The sequence below is a fragment of the Salvelinus sp. IW2-2015 genome, linkage group LG19, assembly GCF_002910315.2.
Source record: "Salvelinus sp. IW2-2015 linkage group LG19, ASM291031v2, whole genome shotgun sequence".
NCBI classification, from domain to species: Eukaryota; Metazoa; Chordata; class Actinopteri; order Salmoniformes; family Salmonidae; genus Salvelinus; species Salvelinus sp. IW2-2015.
In genome coordinates this window covers 33353855-33373785 of record NC_036859.1, presented here as the reverse complement: position 1 = coordinate 33373785, position 19931 = coordinate 33353855, and the positions used below count along the sequence as shown (strand labels likewise).

The following is a 19931-nucleotide window of genomic DNA, read 5'->3' as shown; positions in this document are numbered from 1 at the left end:
GGGTGGGAAGCAGAGGTAGAAGATAGAAGACGTAGAGTGGTCATGCATGTTGCATGGGAGGCAGATGCATCAAACACAGTGCACTCGTGATGAGGAGTGTTACAGTGCGGGGAAGAGCGTTCGCGTCTCATTTAGTGACTCATAGAGTACGCTGCAGTTTGACTATATGTTCCGAGAGATCGTCGAGGATAGACGCTCGACTTGCTCTGCGCTGCTAGGCTAGTACACGTGCAGCAATAGTTTTCGCAGTGTTGTAGGTCAGTCTGTCGCTCGCTGTGTTAATCTGGTCCTCGTAGCCGTGTTGTTTTGTTCGTACCTTAGTGGTAGCTTAGTTAGTAGTCTACTTGTATTGTTGGAGGCTGTCTCTATCATTGGGCGACTGTGTTAGGTTTGAACGATGCAATTATAAAGAGACATGGATCGGTCGTGCACTTTAATTAAGAGGGTTGCATTGTCTGTGGGTCGCTGGCGGTGAAGAGAGGGTCTTGAGAGTGGAGCAATATTGTCTGTATGATACACTAAGTGCCTCGAATTGGGCACACAAGATATCAAATCGGAAATTACGGCCGCTGTGGCGAAGGCTATGTTAGGGCTTCCGTATCAGCACCCTGTCTTTTGTCTAAGACGCCGTGGTAGAGACGTAGTTGATGTTGTTCTCGTAACTTAGAGGAGAAAGACAATAGAGGGTAATGTCGGGCTTACTATGAGACGTGATTTACTATGCTATACTATTGCCGTGGCTTGGCATATTTGGGAACTGACGGTGTTGATGGCTAGTGCTCTGTGGGTCCGTATGAGACTCAATACAGTGTGCATTTGATGAAGTTGAGATTGTGTTTCTTTGAGTAGTTGGAACAAGTGTTTGGTAGTATAGGTTTCAGTATTTGAGGACTTATGTCGCACAGTCACTGCTGGTTTAAGAGTGTGTGAGGCAGGCGTGTTTAGTTAGAGTATGGGCTGAGAGAATAGCTAATATATAGATGCTGCCTGAGGCTCGCCCTAGTATGGATTAGAGAATTAGGCATATCTACACTTAGACATAGTCAGTGAAGCGAGATATGAGATAAGGGCTGCTTTGGTTGTGATAGGTGAATGTGTTGTGGGATAGATAGCTTGATATGTGTTGTGCATAGTGGTGCCTGTCGTCGGAATGTAGTTGTGTGGTGTGTGATAGTGTGTGAGGTGGTCGTCGTGTGAGTTCTCGCGTGGTTGTTGATAAGTACGGTCGATGCGGATGGAATGTGTCGTCGTGAGTGATAGTTGGTGGCTGTAGTTCTGGTTGTTAGTGTGTTTGATAGTGTGATTAGTACGTTGTTACGGTCGATTTTAGGTGTGTATACAATAGGTAAATGTGTTGCGCATTGTACAATTTTCAAGCGTCAGAGTTCATACTAGAATTGTTATGACTGAATTTGGAGTTATATTCTGATTGCCTAGATATTGACTGCTATTTAAGGGGGGCAACGATACCGCAGTATACTGCATTGCTAACTGACGTTCGCTGTGTGTGTACTTATGGCTCGAGATGGTCTCACGCACGCCTCTGAATCGACGACTTAAGAGAACATGTTGGACATCAACAGTCGTCCAACATAAGCTGCGGTGTAGAAGTCCTTGGAAGACAACCGATCAGTGTCTTCTAAGGTGATTTGAGCCTTTTATTTTTTTTTGAGCATAGTGTATACTGGGATTTAATGCTGGACTACGCACTAGCTTGAACCGGGCACTAGGGCGGCAAGCTTGACATCAAGCAGGATATTATGGCAAGTGTTGGTAGACTACAGACATATCTGAACAGACTTGCTCGATCTTGAGCCGTATCATGTATAATCGGCGAGTTTATCGCAGTGTTCCGTGTCAGATTTGTGATTTGTCATCTAGACGCATGTGATTATTAGTTGTTATGTTGGCGCTACCTGGGCTGCTTAGTCTTACCATGGTGAGCTGCTCTAGTACATTTAAAAGGAGTGAAGGCACTTTAGTCATGGGCATACTGTCAGAGGTGTATACGACTATTTATAGTGGCTAGTTTATTAGTAATAAGTAGGGCATAGCTCATACCACCCGAGATTGGAATGTGTTGTCCGTTTTTAATGTTTTTTGATAGGGGTGAAAGTTAGGCTACTATATAAAACAGTTGGGATCTCACATTACCATGCTTTAGGCCTGCTATATAAGTAAGTTATGCAGTTCGACTAAATGGGTCAAAGCTACGCTTTGCAGCCGTCATTATGGCAAATGTATGCTATGTGTTCGAGAATGTAGGATGGGAGATGCAGACCTCGTTCACCTGAGGCTACGCTTCTCAGATGTGCGGATAACTCTAGATGCTTCAACACAGTTGTATATATGTAGTTGTGATGTAGCGCTGCTTTCTCATTTTATTTTCAGTTGTGTCTCTCATACGGCTTGTTCATCCATTGGTGTTAAGCCTATGGTCGTTCTTACTGGTGTAGTTAGTCAAGCGTAGCAGTCTTGGAGGTTAAGCTATGTGGCTAGAGGTCTCTCTATTGCTTAGGCTAAGGTGCGTCACAAAGCAGAGTTTAAAGGTGTTCCTTTATTTTTTTTTGCGAGCAGTGTATATGGGATTTACTGCTGCTAGTAGTAGCAGCTCTCAGGTTAGCATGTGGCTAGCTATAGCTATCAATGGCCAACAACAGAGTTTTAGCCAGTTTGGTCATAGACGTTCAATGTATATTATGATAGAAAATGTTMATCTTGATTTTGTGTAACAGTAGGAGAAATGCTGAACTGCTAATAAGYGATGTGTTTCAAGGCTGCTAGTGGTTAGCTAGTAGGGGGAAGCCAGGGGTGGAAAAGGGGCTATGCTAAAAGCCTAAATGCTGTATTGTGAACAAACATTTTTAGCTGATACAGAATAAAGAAATCACAGGATATGGTYAGATGATAAGTTGGCTTTAGACTTTTTAGAAGCCCTTTAAGATAGTGGTCTGAACCTAGCTACAGTATGTTAATATTATTCATGGCTTACTAGGTTGCCTGGATGCCATATCACTTTGGGCTTTAGCATAGTGCTCGGTTGTTCATTGTCATGCCATGCATATAGCAGAGGGGCCGGCTAACGCACAAACAGATCTGGCCAGGTCCTATAACTCAAAGCCTGGTTCTTGTTGGCTCACCTGTACATGTCGTGTTTRGCGTCTGCCCTGCGGCTCTTGGAGGGTTCATAAGCCTCGGGTGGCATGTAGATGACGGTGCCCCCCATCTCAGGTGGCTTGGATCCTGACCCTTTACTGATGGACAGCTGACGCCACTTAGACAGGCCAAAATCTGCTATCTGSACACAACAAGGACAACTGGGTTTTGAGAGCAGGATTTTGCAACGAAAAGTGAAAATTCTTATTGGACAGGTAGTACCTCCCTGTTTTACTCAGTTTTCAAACATTTTCTCCCTACAAGTACACAACCCTGAACTTCCAAGGAGACATTTATCATCAGAGACATTCAAATATGTAGGCCTAGGCTATTTCTCAGGGAAATTCGAAAATTCAGTTTATTTATACACAACCAAAATGAATCTGGGCCATTACGACTTTAGTCAGTTAAAAGCCTCATATTAATGCTTGAAGCTTAATAGGGGCAGATGAAGATTAGATTGGTTCATGCAGGAGGGTTGAGCTGAATGATGGAGAGCTGATTCATATTTTAATCCTCTCCTGCCCCCGTTTTCAGTGGACCAAACAGTTTAATTGGAACCATGAATACTTCACGGTCATATTAAATGTAAGACAWATTGCCTTTGCCTTAGCAAACAAAATCAAATGTTGTCACATGCTTTATAAAACAACAGGTGTAKACTAACAGTGATTCAGGGGACTATATAATATGAAAACTGCTAAGACAGAGGTTGACACACACACACACCTTGACATGAAACTCTCCGTCGAGCAGAATGTTCTGCGTCTTGAGGTCGTGGTGCAGGAGGGGTGGGGTCATRTTGTGTAGGAAGTTAACCCCTAGAGCTATCTCGTACAGGACACGCAGCCTCAACGACCAGGCCAGCAGGGGGTACACTGTCTTCTACAGAGTGTGGGAGGAGAGAAGGGAAAGTACTACMAGTAGCTCGCAGCCCACCTAAGAGTAACTCGCCAAACAATTCTGAAAGTTCTTGACATTTTCAAATGTTCTACTGCAAACTGTCATAAACAAATCTCACAATATCAGACACCGCAAGCTCCCAGCTACGATCTAATAAATGCCACATTGACATTATCCCACTCCTGGTTGGCCACTATTTGCTTAAATTGCCAACCCCTAACACAATATCTGCCAATTAATTTCCAGCAATACTGCCCGTCTGTCTTTGTGTATGTGCACGCGTATCACTTTGGTAGCCAGTTGATGCGAAAACCGTCTTGTGTATGAATGAAATACTTTCCCCAAAACGTTCTCAATTAAAATGTTAACTGCAAAGTAGGCTTACCTGGCACAAGTATATCATGAGTAAGTACAGTGCATTCGGAAAGTATTTTCCACATTTGTTACGTTACAGCCTTATTCTAAAATGGATTCGTTTTTCCCCCTCATCAATCTACACAAAATACCCCATGACAAAGCAAAAACAGGTTTGCAGAAAATTTTTGCATTTTTATTTTTTTAAGTTAATGAAATAGCACATTTACATAAGTATTCAGACCCTTTACTCAGTACTTTGTTGAAGCACCCTTTGGCAGCGATTACAGCCTTGAATCTTCTTGGGTATGACGCTACAAGCTTGGCACACCTATATTTGGGGAGTTTCTCCCATTCTTCTCTGCAGAGCCTCTCAAGATCTGTCAGGTTGGAGGGGGAGCGTCGCTGCATAGCTATTTTCAGGTCTCTTCAGAGATGTTTGATCGGATTCAAGTCGGGGCTCGGGCTGGGCCACTCGAGGACATTCAGAGACTTGTCCCAAAGCCACTCCTGTGTGGTCTTGGTTGTGTGCTTACGGTCGTTGTCCTGTTGGAAAGTGAACCTTCRCCCCGGTCTGAGGTCCTGAGCAGATTTTTTTATCAAAGATCTCTGTACTTTGCTCTGTTCGTCTTTCCCTCGATCCTGACTAGTCTTCCAGTCCCTGCCGCTGAAAAACATCCCCACAGCATGATGCTGCCACCACCATGCTTCTCCCTARGGATGATTCCAGGTTTCCTCTAGAAGTGACACTTGGCATTCAGGCCAAAGAGTTTMATCTTGTTTCTCATGGTCTGAGAGTCCTTTAGGTGACTTTTGGCAAASTCCAAGCAGGCTGTCATGTGCCTTTTACTGAGGAGTGGCATTTGTCTGGGCACTCTACCATATAGGCCTGAAAGGTGGAGTGCTGCAGAGATGGTTGTCCTTCTAGAAGGTTATCCCGTCTCCACAGAGGAATTCTGGAGCTCTGTCCCTGACGAAGGCCCTTCTCCGATTGCTCAGTTTGGTCGGGCGGCCAGCTCTAGGAAGAGTGTCGGTGATTCCAGAATCCTTCCATTTAAGAATGAGGGAGGCCACTGTGTTCTTGGGGACCTTCAATGCTACAGACATGTTTTGTTATCCATCCCCAGATCTGTGCCTCGACACAATCCTGTCTCGGAGTTCTAGGGACRATTCCGTCAACCACAGGTGGACTCCAATTAAGTTGTGGAAACATCTCAAGAATGATCAATGGAAACATGATGCACCTGAGCTCAATTTCAAGTCTCATAGCAAAGGGTCTGAATACTTATGTAAATAAGGTATGTTTTTTATGTTTGCTAATTTATTTAAAAATATATATATCTAAAAAACAGTTTTCCCTTTGTCATTATGGGGTATTGTGTGTAGATGAGGACTTTTTTWAAATCAATTTTGGAATAAGGCTGTAACGTAACAAAATGTGGGAAAAGGGTCTGAATAGTTTCCAAATTTACTGTATATAATTTGTATCTATTATTTGCTATTTGCAAACGTTGGCATGAAATGAGCAGTAGCAGTACAGAACCATCGCTAGACTGACATTTATTGKGCCCACAGGAAAAGGAAACTCAAACAGCTACCTTCTACCAAATGTATTCTTAACCATGCTCACAGGGGGAATGAGAAGAAATGGCAGTGCTAAGTATTGTGCTGACATCGCAGCGCTCGCGTTTTTCAGTCATAGCGAGAGTATAGCAATCTGATACCAAAGCTTGAATGACATGCGTCTTCATTCAAAATGATTGTGGGAAACACAGACTATGCCTATACACTGCTTCAAAATAGTTGTGGGTGAAGGAAATGAAAACCCCCTAGACTGGTATGGCAAGATTCTTGTGCCTCAGTCTCGACTCCCTAGTTTGAACAGGTACACTGTTCTTACTAACGGGGTGTACCTCGTGAAGCAGCTGATCCAGAGAGCCATTGCTCATGTACTCAGTGACGATGCAGAAGAACTCGGGCTCGTTGCACACGCCAAAGATTTGGATGATGTAGTTGAACCTGGCCTTGTGAAGCACCTCCGCCTCCTTCAGCAGGCAATTCCTCTCCCTGTAAACACAGTCATGATGAGAACATTTTGACATTAGTCATTCAAATGACWCAGGAATTGATTTTCATATTGAATCTTTGTGTGTATAGAAAAAAATAAGGTACATTTCTGAGTGATGGAAAACAGTGAAATTAATGTATTTTCTATTCAAATTGGCACATAGYCAAGAGGCTTGTAATATCTACTTCTCCTTTGGCCCAATATTGGACTAGAGAGCCTAACTTCACTTMTGAGTCCAAGGACCTTACGTGTTCTATTTAAAAGGGCGAAATGCCTCGAAGCTAAATCCCTCTACTTTCATATCAAAATAATTTCACAAATGCAAAATACACACTTTTAACACAGTTGCAGCCGACAGTATTTTTTCCGTGACAAAAACGTTTGTGGCGTCTGTCTTACGTTTACACACAGATGTTCCGAGACGCAGAGAGTTAATTAGCACAGGTCAGTTAGTCACGGTCTGTAAACAAACGCTGTAACATGGRAATRTGGCCGTGTGGGAACCCTATAAAAAAGGTGTGTATCAATTTAAACCKTTTGTTTTTTGAAAATGATTTATCGCTGACATGAAAGATATGGTTCTTATGGTTTCAAAACCGTACCGCAAGCAACGCATGTTAATTATCCATGTCAATGGTCATATTTAGTGTCGGGGATATGAATGAAACTCCCCGGGATATGAATGAAACTCCCCTGTACAGAAGACGTATTCGTCTAATGATTTATGTGTAACTTAATGTACTGGAACTTTGAGTCATGATCATGGCCTATCTAGTCGATATATTAATCAAATCTGACAAGGCAATGATAGCTTGTAGTCAGATTAGATCTAATGGCATATAGTCGTACTTAATCTTGATTTGAACAAACATACCTTTCGCCAACAGGAGAATCCAATTTCAGACACTTGATGGCAACGGTGGTCCGCCAATCGCAATGCTGTGCCTTGAATACGGTTCCGAACCCACCTTTACTCAGGTAATGCAAGTCCGTCAATTTTTGATAGGGGATCACCGGTAGAGTGCTCGTGAGACTACAAAGGTTCACACAGCCCGTGTGCTGCTGCTCCATAATTATTGTGAACCTACAATAAGGACCTCTTGAAAATAGCTTGTCCTCCTCTGCCTAAAAGAGAAAGCGGAATTGAGAGTTCCTGTTCCCGACGCAACGAAAAGACCCTGGTGGCTTGACAGAGCCGAGTAYAGATTCATAAATGTTCCATTAAAAGCTAGCTAGCTCACGTAATGACGTTTGACCTGCAGGTTTGATATAATGTGCTCGCGCTGCCAGTGTTAATGATTGCAACTGGACGTCGAAAAAAAAAACTGTGACTTGAATTTTTGCTAACAAAAAAATGTTAGACTGTCCATTTCTATCAATGTGTCCAACTCTCTAGCGAGTAACGTTAGGGACGAACAACCACTCCACGCCAAAACAACCGGTGACTGATTTATACCGACACCGCATTGGGGCATATTCTTGACCCTGTCCGTCATTAGTTAGCTAGTAGCGTGCTACAATATAACTGACTGATTTAAAATAAGGACAGCAATGTTTACATTTTACGTTTAGGTAGCTACGAAAGCGGTGGTTTCTGTGTCCGTTGTTGTAATTTTGTGAAGGCATAGGATGACAAGACCCTTCCGGGTTTCTTTTGAGTTACATTCAGGATCCGAACGTTATGGCGTTGTGATTGGGCTCGTTCGAGGGGACCACTTTTGTCAAGTCGCATTTCAAAGTGCGATACATTATGGGGATAAAAACGGTCCGATTTGCTCCTCACGTCGACTGCATGAACTTCACAACAACCATGTGATCAAAGGTCATGAAGTTTCGACWGCAATGTTCAGTTTTGTTTGACCCACGCGAACTTGACCGAAGATGTGACCCGCATTCATGTGGATATGTACAATTGAATGTGATATTTGAGGCTCTCTCGCAACAATTAAAAGTACAATGTACACACATATTTACAGTTTGTGAGTGTTTAATATGGAGGTTTGAGATATGTTTATTTCGAAATTACAAAGAAATACTTTATAAAACAATGGCAACACTGCCATGYTGCACTGAGCCCAGCCACATCATTGTCCGACTTAATCAATCAAATKTATTTATATAGCCCTTCTTACATCAGCCTATGTCACAAAGTKCTGTACAGAAACTCAGCCTAAAACCCCTAACGGCAAGCCATGCAGGCGTGGGTGGCGCAGATGCACTTTCCCCAGCTGTCCTTCTGGACTTTCTTCTGCAGTCGGTTGCTTCAGTCTTACCACTAAAACAAGCTCATTGACTCTTCAAAAAGGACCGCAACATTCTGGCACCATCTKAAGTACTTTGCTATAATTGGTTTCACGTGTCAAGTAGCAAATATATACCATCATATTTAATAACGCGACAAAAATKAAAGTAAAACACGAAAAAGACAAGTTGAAATATATAGGTTTTGCTGCCCATATTTTTACTTTGCGGTATCTTTGAACGCCTTTGCTGGGAAATTGGCATGGAGGGATTTAGACACGCCCACATGCGACAGTAGTTTTTTTGTGACCGCAGAGATACAATAAATATATGTAATATATTGTTGACAGTAAGAAAAGGGAAAGGGTCAGTTGTACAACTGAATGCATTCAACTGAAATGTGTCTTCCGCATTTAACCCAAACACATCCATGTCTGGTTTGTCATTGATAGTTTATCCCCCCCMAAAAAACTAGTATACAAATACGTTTTGGTGATTTTGGTGATACATTTGTAAAGAGTTGATGGTTTTGCTTTTTGAGAGAGGACACTGGAGCAAGATAGAAAACTCAAGCAAGCGGATTGTAGAATTTCCAATCTAGTAGGGAATTTCCCAGATATTTGGGTATCATGACGTGATTGTTTTCAATGAACTTTGAAGGACATGGGTCTCTACAAGGGGATTTTGCTCCAATGTTGTTTGTGACCGATTGTGAAAGAGAAGTGCGCTTTTATGTCTAGCTTACGTGAGAGGGAACAAAATAAAATTGGTACACATCCACAGTTTCTAAACTAATGCCGCGTTCTTATGCTAGTYGGAACTAGGAAACTCGGAATTGTCAAACTTGCTGTTTCGTTGAACGCGGCACGTGTATAGCTACAAATAGTTGCCATGTCGGAAATGTGCGAGTTTCCTAGTTCCGACTAGCATGTGAACGCGGCATCATACTGTAGAGGCGTGAATTGTCAGAGCTGTCCCACTGGATACAGACGGCAATTCAACGTCTATTCCAGTCAATTCAAACAGTATGCCCAGTTGGGTGCGTCTTTGCATAAACTAGCTAAATGGAGAGAAAAAATTAAAGTTAGCCAAAGTGTAATGATTTTGATCTAATAATTATTTTGTGAACACTCAAAGTAGGCTACAATAAAAGCATCGAGTGACAAATAAACCTATTTGAGTCGGATATTCACACTTTGAACGTTCTAATATGCTCGGCAGGAATGATCATGTTTACGTTAGCATATCCGTCTGCCCATGTCCGGAAGGGGTCATTTTCCCGTCTTGTTCCGCTAGGATAATGCGGGAAGTGAGTGATTGACAATGCAGATGTTCTGTCCATAAACTTCATCTGGTATGCATTCGTCGGTGATTCCAGAGAATCTGACTGGAATTTCTTAGTTTCTTTATCATCTACAGCTGTCAGGCATGCGGAGTATCTTCTCCGGTCTGTCCAGTATCCACATCTCCTTTTCCAAATCAGAGCAATTCGTTTCTAAATAGCCAGGGATAGGCTACAGTATGTGAGTATCCAAATATCTCTCTTTCTCTCTCTCGAACAGATAATGGATCACAATGTAACAACTAAAGCTCCTGTTTCTCTGCTTCATTATTCAAGAAGGTAAAGAGGTAAGATGGCCACCCCCTTTGTCCCAGTGCCTGTCCCCATGGAACGGACCCCGACCTGGCCCAAGAGGACCTCCCCCCAGGGAATTATCTCTAGCTCTGGCTTTTCACCTCCTGGAAAGTCCCCCTGGGTGAAGGCCACTGGGTCCTGGGGGGCCACGGTAGCCTGTCCGAGCCTCCCCCAGGCGTGTTCCAGCCCCGAGGGGTACAGGACATCCAGAGGAGGGGAGCAGGGGTCAGTCCAGGAGGATGGTACTCCAGGGGACAGTTGGGAGAGGCCCCTCACCCCTACCCTGCTGGGCTATGAGGTCATGGAGGAGAGGGCAAAGTTCACGGTAAGGAGTCACCCATATGATTCATTGATTGTAATTCTATGATCACACCTTATTTGATTAAACAAATTAGTTGAAGCTGGAACTAAAAATCCTGCACACATGATGTCAGGGAACTTGGTTTAAAAGTTCCATCCATGTTTCAAGTTTCCATCAGTTATTAAATGGTAGTTACTGTAGTATGCAGCATTTTGTTTTAAAGAGTTATAGCTTTGCCACTGTTGGAGGCACATTTAAAATTCATCATCCCATCTGGTTGAATTCCATATGATTTTGTGACTGCCTCTATCATGTGTGTTCTCATTCATGGAAAAGGCTGAACTAATAGTGTGTGTGTGTGTGTGTGTGTGTGTGTGTGTGTGTGTGTGAGATGAGCATCTGTTAAATTACCAGAGATAGACAACCAGTCACAAGGAAGTGACTCTGGAGTGTGATTCAGTTAGGTAGGGTCGCTGTATTTTATTCTTACAACCACAATCTCCTTTTAGAAAGATTGATGCAGCTTTGTAATTTCTATCTTCCTTTTCAGATATATACAGTGGGGAGAACAAGTATTTGATACAGTGCCGATTTTGCAGGTTTTCCTACTTACAAAGCATGTAGAGGTCTGTCATTTTTTTATCATAGGTACACTTCAACTGTGAGAGACGAAATCTAAAACAAAAATCCAGAAAATCACATTGTATGATTTTTAAGTAATTAATTTGCATTTTATTGCATGACATAAGTATTTGATCACCTACCAACCAGTAAGAATTCCGGCTCTCACAGACCTGTTAGTTTTTCTTTAAGAAGCCCTCCTCTTCTTACCAACTCACCTGCGTTACCTGTATAAAAGACACCTGTCCACACACTCAATCAAACAGACTCCAACCTCTCCACAATGGCCAAGACCAGAGAGCTGTGTAAGGACATCAGGGATAAAATTGTAGACCTGCACAAGGCTGGGATGGGCTACAGGACAATAGGCAAGCAGCTTGGTGAGAAGGCAACAACTGTTGGCGCAATTATTAGAAAATGGAAGAAGTTCAAGATGACGGTCAATCACCCTCGGTCTGGGGCTCCATGCAAGATCTCACCTCGTGAGGCATCAATGATCATGAGGAAAGTGAGGATCAGCCCAGAACTACACGGCAGACCTGGTCAATGACCTGAAGAGAGCTGGGACCACAGTCTCAAAGAAAACCATTAGTAACACACTACGCCGTCATGGATTAAAAATCCTGCAGCGCACGCAAGGTCCCCCTGCTCAAGCCAGCGCATGTCCAGGCTGTCTGAAGTTTGCCAATGACCATCTGGATGATCCAGAGGAGGAATGGCAGAAGGTCATGGTCTGATGAGACAAAAATAGAGCTTTTTGGTCTAAACTCCACTCGCCGTGTTTGGAGGAAGAAGAAGGATGAGTACAACCCCAAGAACACCATCCCAACGTGAAGCATGGAGTGTGGAAACATCATTTTTGGGGATGCTTTTTTGCAAAGGGATCAGGACGACTGCACCGTATTGAGCGGAGGATGGATGGGGCCTTGTATCGCGAGATCTTAGCCAACCACCTCCTTCCCTCAGTAAGAGCATTGAAGATGGGTCGTGGCGTCGTGGGTCTTCAGCATGACAACGACCCGAAACACACAGCCAGGGGCAACTAAGGAGTGGCTCCGTAAGAAGCATCTCAAGGTCCTGGAGTGGCCTAGCCAGTCTCCAGACCTGAACCCAATAGAAAATCTTTGGAGGGAGCTGAAAGTCCGATATGCCCAGCGACAGCCCCGAAACCTGAAGGATCTGGAGAAAGTCTGTATGGAGGAGCGGGCCAAAATCCCTGCTGCAGTGTGTGCAAACCTGGTCAAGAACTACAGGAAACGTATTGATCTCTGTAATTGCAAACAAAAGGTTTCTGTACCAAATAATTAAGTTCTGCTTTTCTGATGTATCAAATACTTATGTCATGCAATAAAATGCAAAATTAATTACTTAAAATCATACAATGTGATTTTCTGATTTTTGTTTTAGATTCCGTCTCTCACAGTTGAAGTGTACCTATGATAAAAATTACAGACCTCTACATGCTTTGTAAGTAGGAAAACCTGCAAAATCGGCAGTGTATACAAATACTTGTTCTCCCCCCTGTATATATATATAATATATATATTTTTTTTTTAAATGGCATCAGATACTTTGTTTTTGTGTGTAGTTGGCTTGGTTTTATAACACACTCACTAAAGTAGTATCTAAAGGTTAGTTGTGCTGAAGATACAATGAAGTGTCTGATAAGAGTATACCTTTAACAGAACTGAACAAAGATTGTGTTATGGCTGTGGTTACTTACATCCATGTCTTTGTTGTGTATACAGCAGAGTTGCCCAACTGGCAGCCCACGGCCAAAGTGGTTTTTGGCCCCCCACGCTTTCTATTTAAATAGTTTTTGTTTGTCCCCTGTACATTTTTTTTTGTTGGACATAAAAGACAGTAAAAACACCAGGAAATCATCTCTAAGTTAATTTCAGAAATCTGTTCCCAAGTATTCCCACAACATAATAGGGAGACACACGATCATATACAAATTGAAGCAAGGTTTGAAATGATGATGTTATGGTCAAACATTAGATCTGTTTGGCTTCTTTCGCTCAATTTTCAGTCTACAAATGATTTGTAATTATGTCCTGCCCCCCCCCCACCCCCCCCCCCCCCCCCCACCGACCATCCACTCAAGAACAAATTGTCCCGTCGCTATTGATGATCCCTGGCATAAAGTATATGATACAAAAATAACATGGTCTATTTTTCACTGCAGGTGTATAAAATCTTGGTGAGAAGGAATGAGGAAGAGAACTGGGTGATCTTCAGAAGGTACACAGACTTCGCCAGACTCAACGATAAGGTGAGCTCCTGCAGCAGACACCAGGGCTCAATTCTGAGTAGTCCCTTCCACTGGATGAACTGCCMATTCTATTTCTATCAAGTCAAATTGTATTTGTCACATGCGCTGAATACAACAGTTGTAGACCTTACAGTGAAATGCTTACTTACAACCCTTAACCAACAATGCAGTTTTAAGAAAATACCCCCCAAAAAGTAAGAGATAAGAAATAATTAAAGAGCAGCAGTAAATAACAATAGCGGGGCTATATACAGGGGGTACCGGTACAGAGTCAATGTGCGGGGGCACCGGTGTCGAGGTAATTGAGGTAATATGTACATGTAGGTAGAGTTAYTAAAGTGACTATGCATTGATAAGATAATAACAGAGAGTAGCAGCAGCATAGAAKGGGGGGGGCAATGCAAATCGTCTGGGTAGCCATTTGATTAGCTGTTCAGGATTCTTATGGCTTGGGGCTAGAAGCTGTTAAGAAGTCTTTTGGACCTAGACTTGGTGCTCCGGTACCGCTTGCCCTGCGTTAGCAGAGAGAACAGGCTATGACTAGGGTGGCTTTAGTCTTTGACAATTTTTTAGGGCTTTCCTCTGACACCGCCTGGGATAGAGTTCCTGGATGGCAGGAAGCTTGGCMMCGGTGATGCACTGGGCTGTACGCGCTACCCCCTGTAGTGCCTTGCGGTTGGAGGCCGAGCAGTTGCCATAGCAGGCAGTGATGCAACCCGTCAGGATGCTCTCGATGGTGCAGCTGTAAAACCTTTTGAGGATCTGAGGACCCATGCCAAATCTTTTCAGTCTCCTGAGGGGGAATAGGTTTTGTCGTGCTCTCTTCACGACTGTCTTGGTGTGCTTGGACCATGTTAGTTTGTTGGTGATGTGGACGCCAAGGAACTTGAAGCTCTCAACCTGCTCYACTGCAGCCTCGTCGACGAGAATGGGTGCGTGCTCAGTCCTCCTTTTCTGTTGTCCACAATCATCTCCTTTGTCTTGATCACGTTGAGGGAGAGGTTGTTGTCCTTGCACCACACGGTCTGGTCACTGACCTCTTCCCTAAAGGCTGTCTTGTCGTTGTCGGTGATAAGGCCTACCACTGTTGTGTCACCGGCAAACTTAATGATGGTGTTGGAGTCGTGCMTGGCCGTGCAGTCATGAGTGAACAGGGAGTACAGGAGGGGACTGAGCACGCACCCCTGACGGGACCCCGTAATGGGATCATGATGGCGGATGTGTTGTTACCTACCCTTACAGTCTAGGGACAGCCTGTCAGGAAGTCCAGGATCCAGTTGCAGAGGGAGGTGTTTAGTCCCAGGGTCCTTARCTTAGTGATGAGCTTTGAGGGCACTATGGTGTTGAACACTGAGCTGTAATCAATGAATAGCATTCTCACATACACTATTGTTCAAAAGTTTGGGGTCACTAAAGAAAAGCACATTTTTGGTCCATTTAAAATAACATCAAATTGATCAGAAATACAGTGTAAACATTTATTAATGTTGTAAATGACTATTGCAGCTGGAAATGGCAGATACATTTTTTTTTAAAGGAAGATTGCATCATCTGTGATCTGTTGGGGCTGTATGCAAATTGGAGTGGGTCTTGGGTTTCTGGGATAATGGTGTTGATGTGAGCCATGACCAGCCTTTCAAAGCATTTCATGGCTACAGACGTGAGTGCTACTGGTCGGTAGTCATTTAGGCAGGTTACCTTAGTGTTCTTGGGCACAGGGACTATGGTGGTCTGCTTATAACATGTTGGTATTACAGACTCGGACAGGGAGAGGTTGAAAATGTCAGTGAAGACACTTGCCAGTTGGTCAGCGCATGCTTGGAGTACACGTCCTGGTAATCCGTCTGACCCTGCGGCCTTGTGAATGTTGACCTGTTTAAAGGTCTTACTCGCAGCTGARAGCATGATCACACAGTTGTCCGGAACAGCTGATGCTCTCATGCATGTTTCAGTGTTACTTGCCTCGAAGCGAGCATGGAAGTATTTTAGCTTGTCTGGTAGGCTTGTGTCACTGGGCCTCGGCTGTGCTTCCCTTTGTAGTTTGTAATAGTTTGCAAGCCCTGTCACATTCGACGAGCGTCAGAGCCGGTGTAATACGATTCGATCTTAGTCCTGTATTGAAGCTTTTCCTTTTTGATGGTTCGTCGGAGGGCATAGCGGGATTTCTTATAAGTTTCCGGGTTAGAGTCCCGCTCCTTGAAAGTGGCAGCTCTACCCTTTAGCTCAGTGCAAATGTTGCCTGTAATCCATGGCTTCTAGTTGGGTTATTTACGTACGATCCCTGTGGGGACGACTTCGTCGATGCACTTAATTGATGAAGCCAGTGACTGATGTGGTGTCCTCCTCAATGTCATCGGAAGAATCACGGAACATGTTCCAGTCTGTGCTAGCAAAACAGTCCTGTRGTTTAGCATCTGCTTCATCTGACCACTTTTTTATAGACCGAGTCACTGGTGCTTCCTGCTTTAATTTTTGCATGTAAGCAGGAATCAGGAGGATAGAATTATGGTCAAATTTGCCAAATGGAAGGTGAGGGAGAGCTTTGTACTTGTCTCTGTGTGGCTCCCTGTGACTAATTTAATTATGCCAAATCAAGGGCCAAATTGGTGAGATCAAACGAGGAGATCAATAAAATCAACTTGACACAATCCAACTTGAGGGAGCAATTTATGTGAATGAAATATTGAACTGCTCTCTCTCTCTGTGTTTTTCTCTCAGCTAAAGGAGTTATTTCCCAGGTTCAGACTATCCCTGCCACCCAAGCGCTGGTTCAAGGATAACTACGACATGGAGTTTCTGGAGGAGAGACAGTTAGGCCTACAAGCCTTCCTACAGAACCTCATAGCACACAGAGATATCACCAACAGGTGGACTACAGCATTTCCTTTTGACCTTTATTTTATCCAGGGTTGTCTCACAACATGTCGTTTTCAAGAGAAATCAAGAGTGTGTCTTTTGTGTGTGTGTGTATCTGCAGTGAGTGCACATATCGTAATTATTTTGGAGGATGTCCATGTCATCTTTCTGACCTTTGACCTTTCCCCCACAGTGAAGCGGTCAGACAGTTCCTTTGTCTGGATGACCCGCCAGGCCCCTTTGACAGCCTGGAGGAGAGCAGGGTGAGCCATCTCTACAGTACATTTTATTATCATGAACCTTTTAATAATCCAGGTTAGTCTCATTGAGAACACATGTATTTTGCTAGAGAGACCTGATCAAGATAGCAGACCTACCAAATACTTAGCTGGCACCATGCTATGGTCTCGGAATGTCAATTGTGAATAATTGAACCATTGTGTGGCAATCAGCATACTTCAACCAACTGAGCCAAATAGAACTAGGGTTGTGTTCATCAGGGCATATGACGGGAAATGTTATTAAGATTAAACAAAAATGAGCTTTTCTTATTGGACAAGTCTAGGTAGTTCCTCCCTGTTTTATTCTGTTTTCTTCCGTTTGGTGCCTCATGAACATAATCCAGGTTCTGTTATTGTGGTAATCTTGCTGACAGGCTTTCTGTGAGACGCTGGAGGAGACCAACCACCGTCTCCAGAGGGATCTGTCGGAGAAACAGCGAGAGATTGACTCTTTGAAAACAGCCCTGGACGAGAGACAGACCCACATTGGGCTCCTGGAGAAGAGAGTGAAGTGAGGATTTGTTCTTTCTTAGTGTCTGAAGACCGAGAAATCAGGCGATTGTGTGTTTGTGTGTCTGCTAAGGGTCCTGAGTTCTCGTGGAAATAGCAAGATGTACTCCCCATCTCCCACATGATCTGACCACACGATCCAGTTGTGTGTGTGTGTGTGTGTGTGTGTGTGTTTGTATCCCCTGTCTGTGAGCTTTTAGATGTATGTCTTATGTGTTTGTACAGTATGTGTGTTAACATGGTGTCCCTCTGTCTCAGTGGTAAGTCCCCCAGCCCAGAGGGCCTTACTCCGGAGAGCAGCAGACTATCAGCCCTAGGCAGTGAGAACAGCTCTGACACAGACACTGCCGCAGACAGACACAGAGACACAGACGGAGAGGTGGACACAGACACAGACAGGGGATCATCCACTGCATTGGAGGCTGACCAGGAGACATGTCCTGAAAGAAGAAGGTACCTCATTGACATCTCGTGTCTTTAGACACACATCCGTCTCTCCTGTCCACAGAGCTACTTGTGCCAACCTGAGCTAGATGTTTTACAGGTTATCTGATCTGTAAACAATCTTAAACTCCAATTAACAGATCCATATGATGTACAGATCACTGTTTACCTCCTCTCATGGAGACATAATAGGATACTTCATCTATGTCTCTGTGCTTCATGATGTAACGGATGTTTAATTTGACCTCTGACCTTTTACCCACTCTCTGTCAATCCAGCTCAGAAATCCAAAGGCCACTCAAGGGTCACGGGGCGTACTGGTCATCTGCGGCCATTGATTGTTCACMAGACGCTTTTATAAATTCAACAACTCCATAGAATGACGTGGAATTCTGCATTTGATTCTGACCTGGGACCTGGAAAAGTAGATTCCAAGATGATGAGCTACGAGTGAATAGACTTCATGTACAGATTCTTGCTTGTAGTGACTGCGTTAATGGGTGATTGAAGTTTTCATATAAGGTGTGTGTGTGTGTGGGGGGGGGTTCTGTGTGTCTAAGGATTCCAGAAATATACTGTTTATGAGTAWTGATTTCCAACACTTGTTCTGCTCTCATCTAATGCCTTGGTTGTATAATAATCAAGTGAAGATATACTGCAATATGTGTCTAACTGCCTTACATCAATCTCTTTTCTACAAAGCTAAGTACTGTAGTACTGTACTCAGGTTCGTACCTCCTCCCTGCGAAAAGCAATACTAATAAACTTGATTGATCTTAAAACGCTTTATGTTCTGTAATTGAGTCACACACAACACAAACCCTTTACTTCAAGGGACATTAACCCAAAAATCAAGGAACAAATGTAGTTCCACTGTTTTTTTCTTCTGACTTCACCAGCCAATGGATCATCCTCTTCTACATAAGTTTTAGATTTGATTTTGAGAAGGTGCTGGTAGGCAAGTAGAAATAATATAAAGTCCCCTGTTTCACCACAAGGTGGTGCTGTTAACACATCTAGTCAACCCTAGGCTGAAGTGTCRGGAACTTAATGTTCAGTTCCCACCACCCATAAGTGGAATCATTCGAGCTCTGAGTAAATCTCTCAGAAATATCTAACACAGGAAAAACAGAATTTTGAGAGCACTGGGCCTTAGATGTAGGACATTTTGAGGGAAGAAAACAGAAACCGCTCTGTCACAAACGCTAATAGATGTTTTATTGTCACATACAGATAGGTGCAGTGAAATGTGTTTTACAGCACCCCTGGAGCAAATTTAGTTTAAGTGCCTTGCTCAAGGGCACGTAGACAGATCTTTCACCTTGTCAGCCCAGGTATTCAAACCAGTGAACCTTTGGTTACTGGGCTAACCGTTAGGCTACCTGTTACCCTTGGCCTAATAGCGGATACTGACATAATAGCCATCACACACACACTTGTATGCCGAATACGCCACAAACAGTTTGAAGAACATATTCAAGGCCAAATCCACAGGGCTTATTTTTAGGTAATAAAAAGGGTACATTTAAATCACTCACTTAAATGAGGTGAAGTACATTATAATGGACAAACAGCCTGTTAGTATTTCCATTTTCCTAATATTATTTTCCAAATATAGTTCCATCTTACAGATACCTAAAGCTTCTAGCTCCATTTGCTTCCCATGCAGTCATAGCATTGGCTTAAGAACAGGAAACACTACTTTGAGAGTACAAATGCAATGGGGATATATATATTTCACCACCGAGTGCCAAGAGGAATCACTCCCAAGATGTGCACTTGTGATAAAAAGTACAAAGATTTGACATGGTTAGAAATTTTTAAGCAGAATGCAGTTGAACTCCTTTCCTGCTGTTTCGACTAAAAAAGATACACTATGTCTTGGATATACAGATATAGGATCTTAATTTGAGCCAGTTTCCTACAGCAGGAAAAKAATCCTGCAGCAACAGGAAGTGTGAATTATTATGTGGATTGTAATTAATGGACTTTTTGTATTGGTTGATACATTTTTCATYAGGGCAAATCTGAAATGTTAAAGTGGAAATTACAAATTTCATCAGCTTTTTTAAACCTCAAATACATTACATGTTTTACATTTTCTGCATTGCAGGAAAGTTCTCCCACAACAGGATTATTMAATTAAGATCCTACATCTGTAAATTATGTTCTTCCCCTTCCCCATGCTTTCCGGCTCTATACTTTACACTACACATTGCTGGAGATCAGATTCCTGATTGTCAGATTTGTGTTCGGTTTTGTATGTGAGGACTGAGAGGAGGCCA

General features: G+C 43.2%; 3 protein-coding genes across 6 annotated transcripts in view; 1 reads left to right on the top strand and 2 right to left on the bottom strand.

The window, feature by feature from the left end:
- LOC111978984 (receptor-interacting serine/threonine-protein kinase 2) overlaps positions 1-8536 on the bottom strand; it is a 29176-nt gene extending 20640 nt beyond the window's left edge. For both annotated transcript variants that reach the window (XM_024009243.2, XM_024009244.2), the window contains exons 1-4: positions 7356-8536; positions 6327-6480; positions 3886-4041; positions 3141-3298 (exon numbers count right to left, since the gene is read on the bottom strand). In XM_024009243.2, the coding sequence (XP_023865011.1) occupies positions 3141-3298; positions 3886-4041; positions 6327-6480; positions 7356-7552 (665 nt within the window). In that variant the 5' untranslated portion in view covers positions 7553-8536. The remainder of the gene's footprint in view (positions 1-3140; positions 3299-3885; positions 4042-6326; positions 6481-7355) is intronic.
- The window catches only part of LOC111979369 (eukaryotic initiation factor 4A-II-like), a 336073-nt gene that overhangs the window by 69655 nt on the left and 246487 nt on the right, over positions 1-19931 (bottom strand). The gene's annotated exons all lie outside the window — the stretch shown is intronic.
- LOC111978985 (sorting nexin-16) lies at positions 7375-18431 on the top strand. 3 transcript variants are annotated; one of them, XM_070448988.1, is made up of 8 exons: positions 7375-7459; positions 10341-10683; positions 13469-13555; positions 16274-16422; positions 16605-16674; positions 17067-17203; positions 17461-17655; positions 17925-18431. In XM_070448988.1, exons 2-8 carry the CDS (start codon positions 10357-10359, stop codon positions 18022-18024), a joined length of 1065 nt encoding a protein of 354 aa, XP_070305089.1. In that variant the 5' UTR covers positions 7375-7459; positions 10341-10356; the 3' UTR covers positions 18025-18431. The 3 variants fall into 3 exon arrangements, with proteins under 3 accessions (XP_070305089.1, XP_023865014.1, XP_023865013.1); XM_024009246.2 differs by lacking the exon at positions 7375-7459 and adding an exon at positions 9458-10245 and having other exon boundaries at positions 10344-10683; XM_024009245.2 differs by lacking the exon at positions 7375-7459 and adding an exon at positions 9458-10245.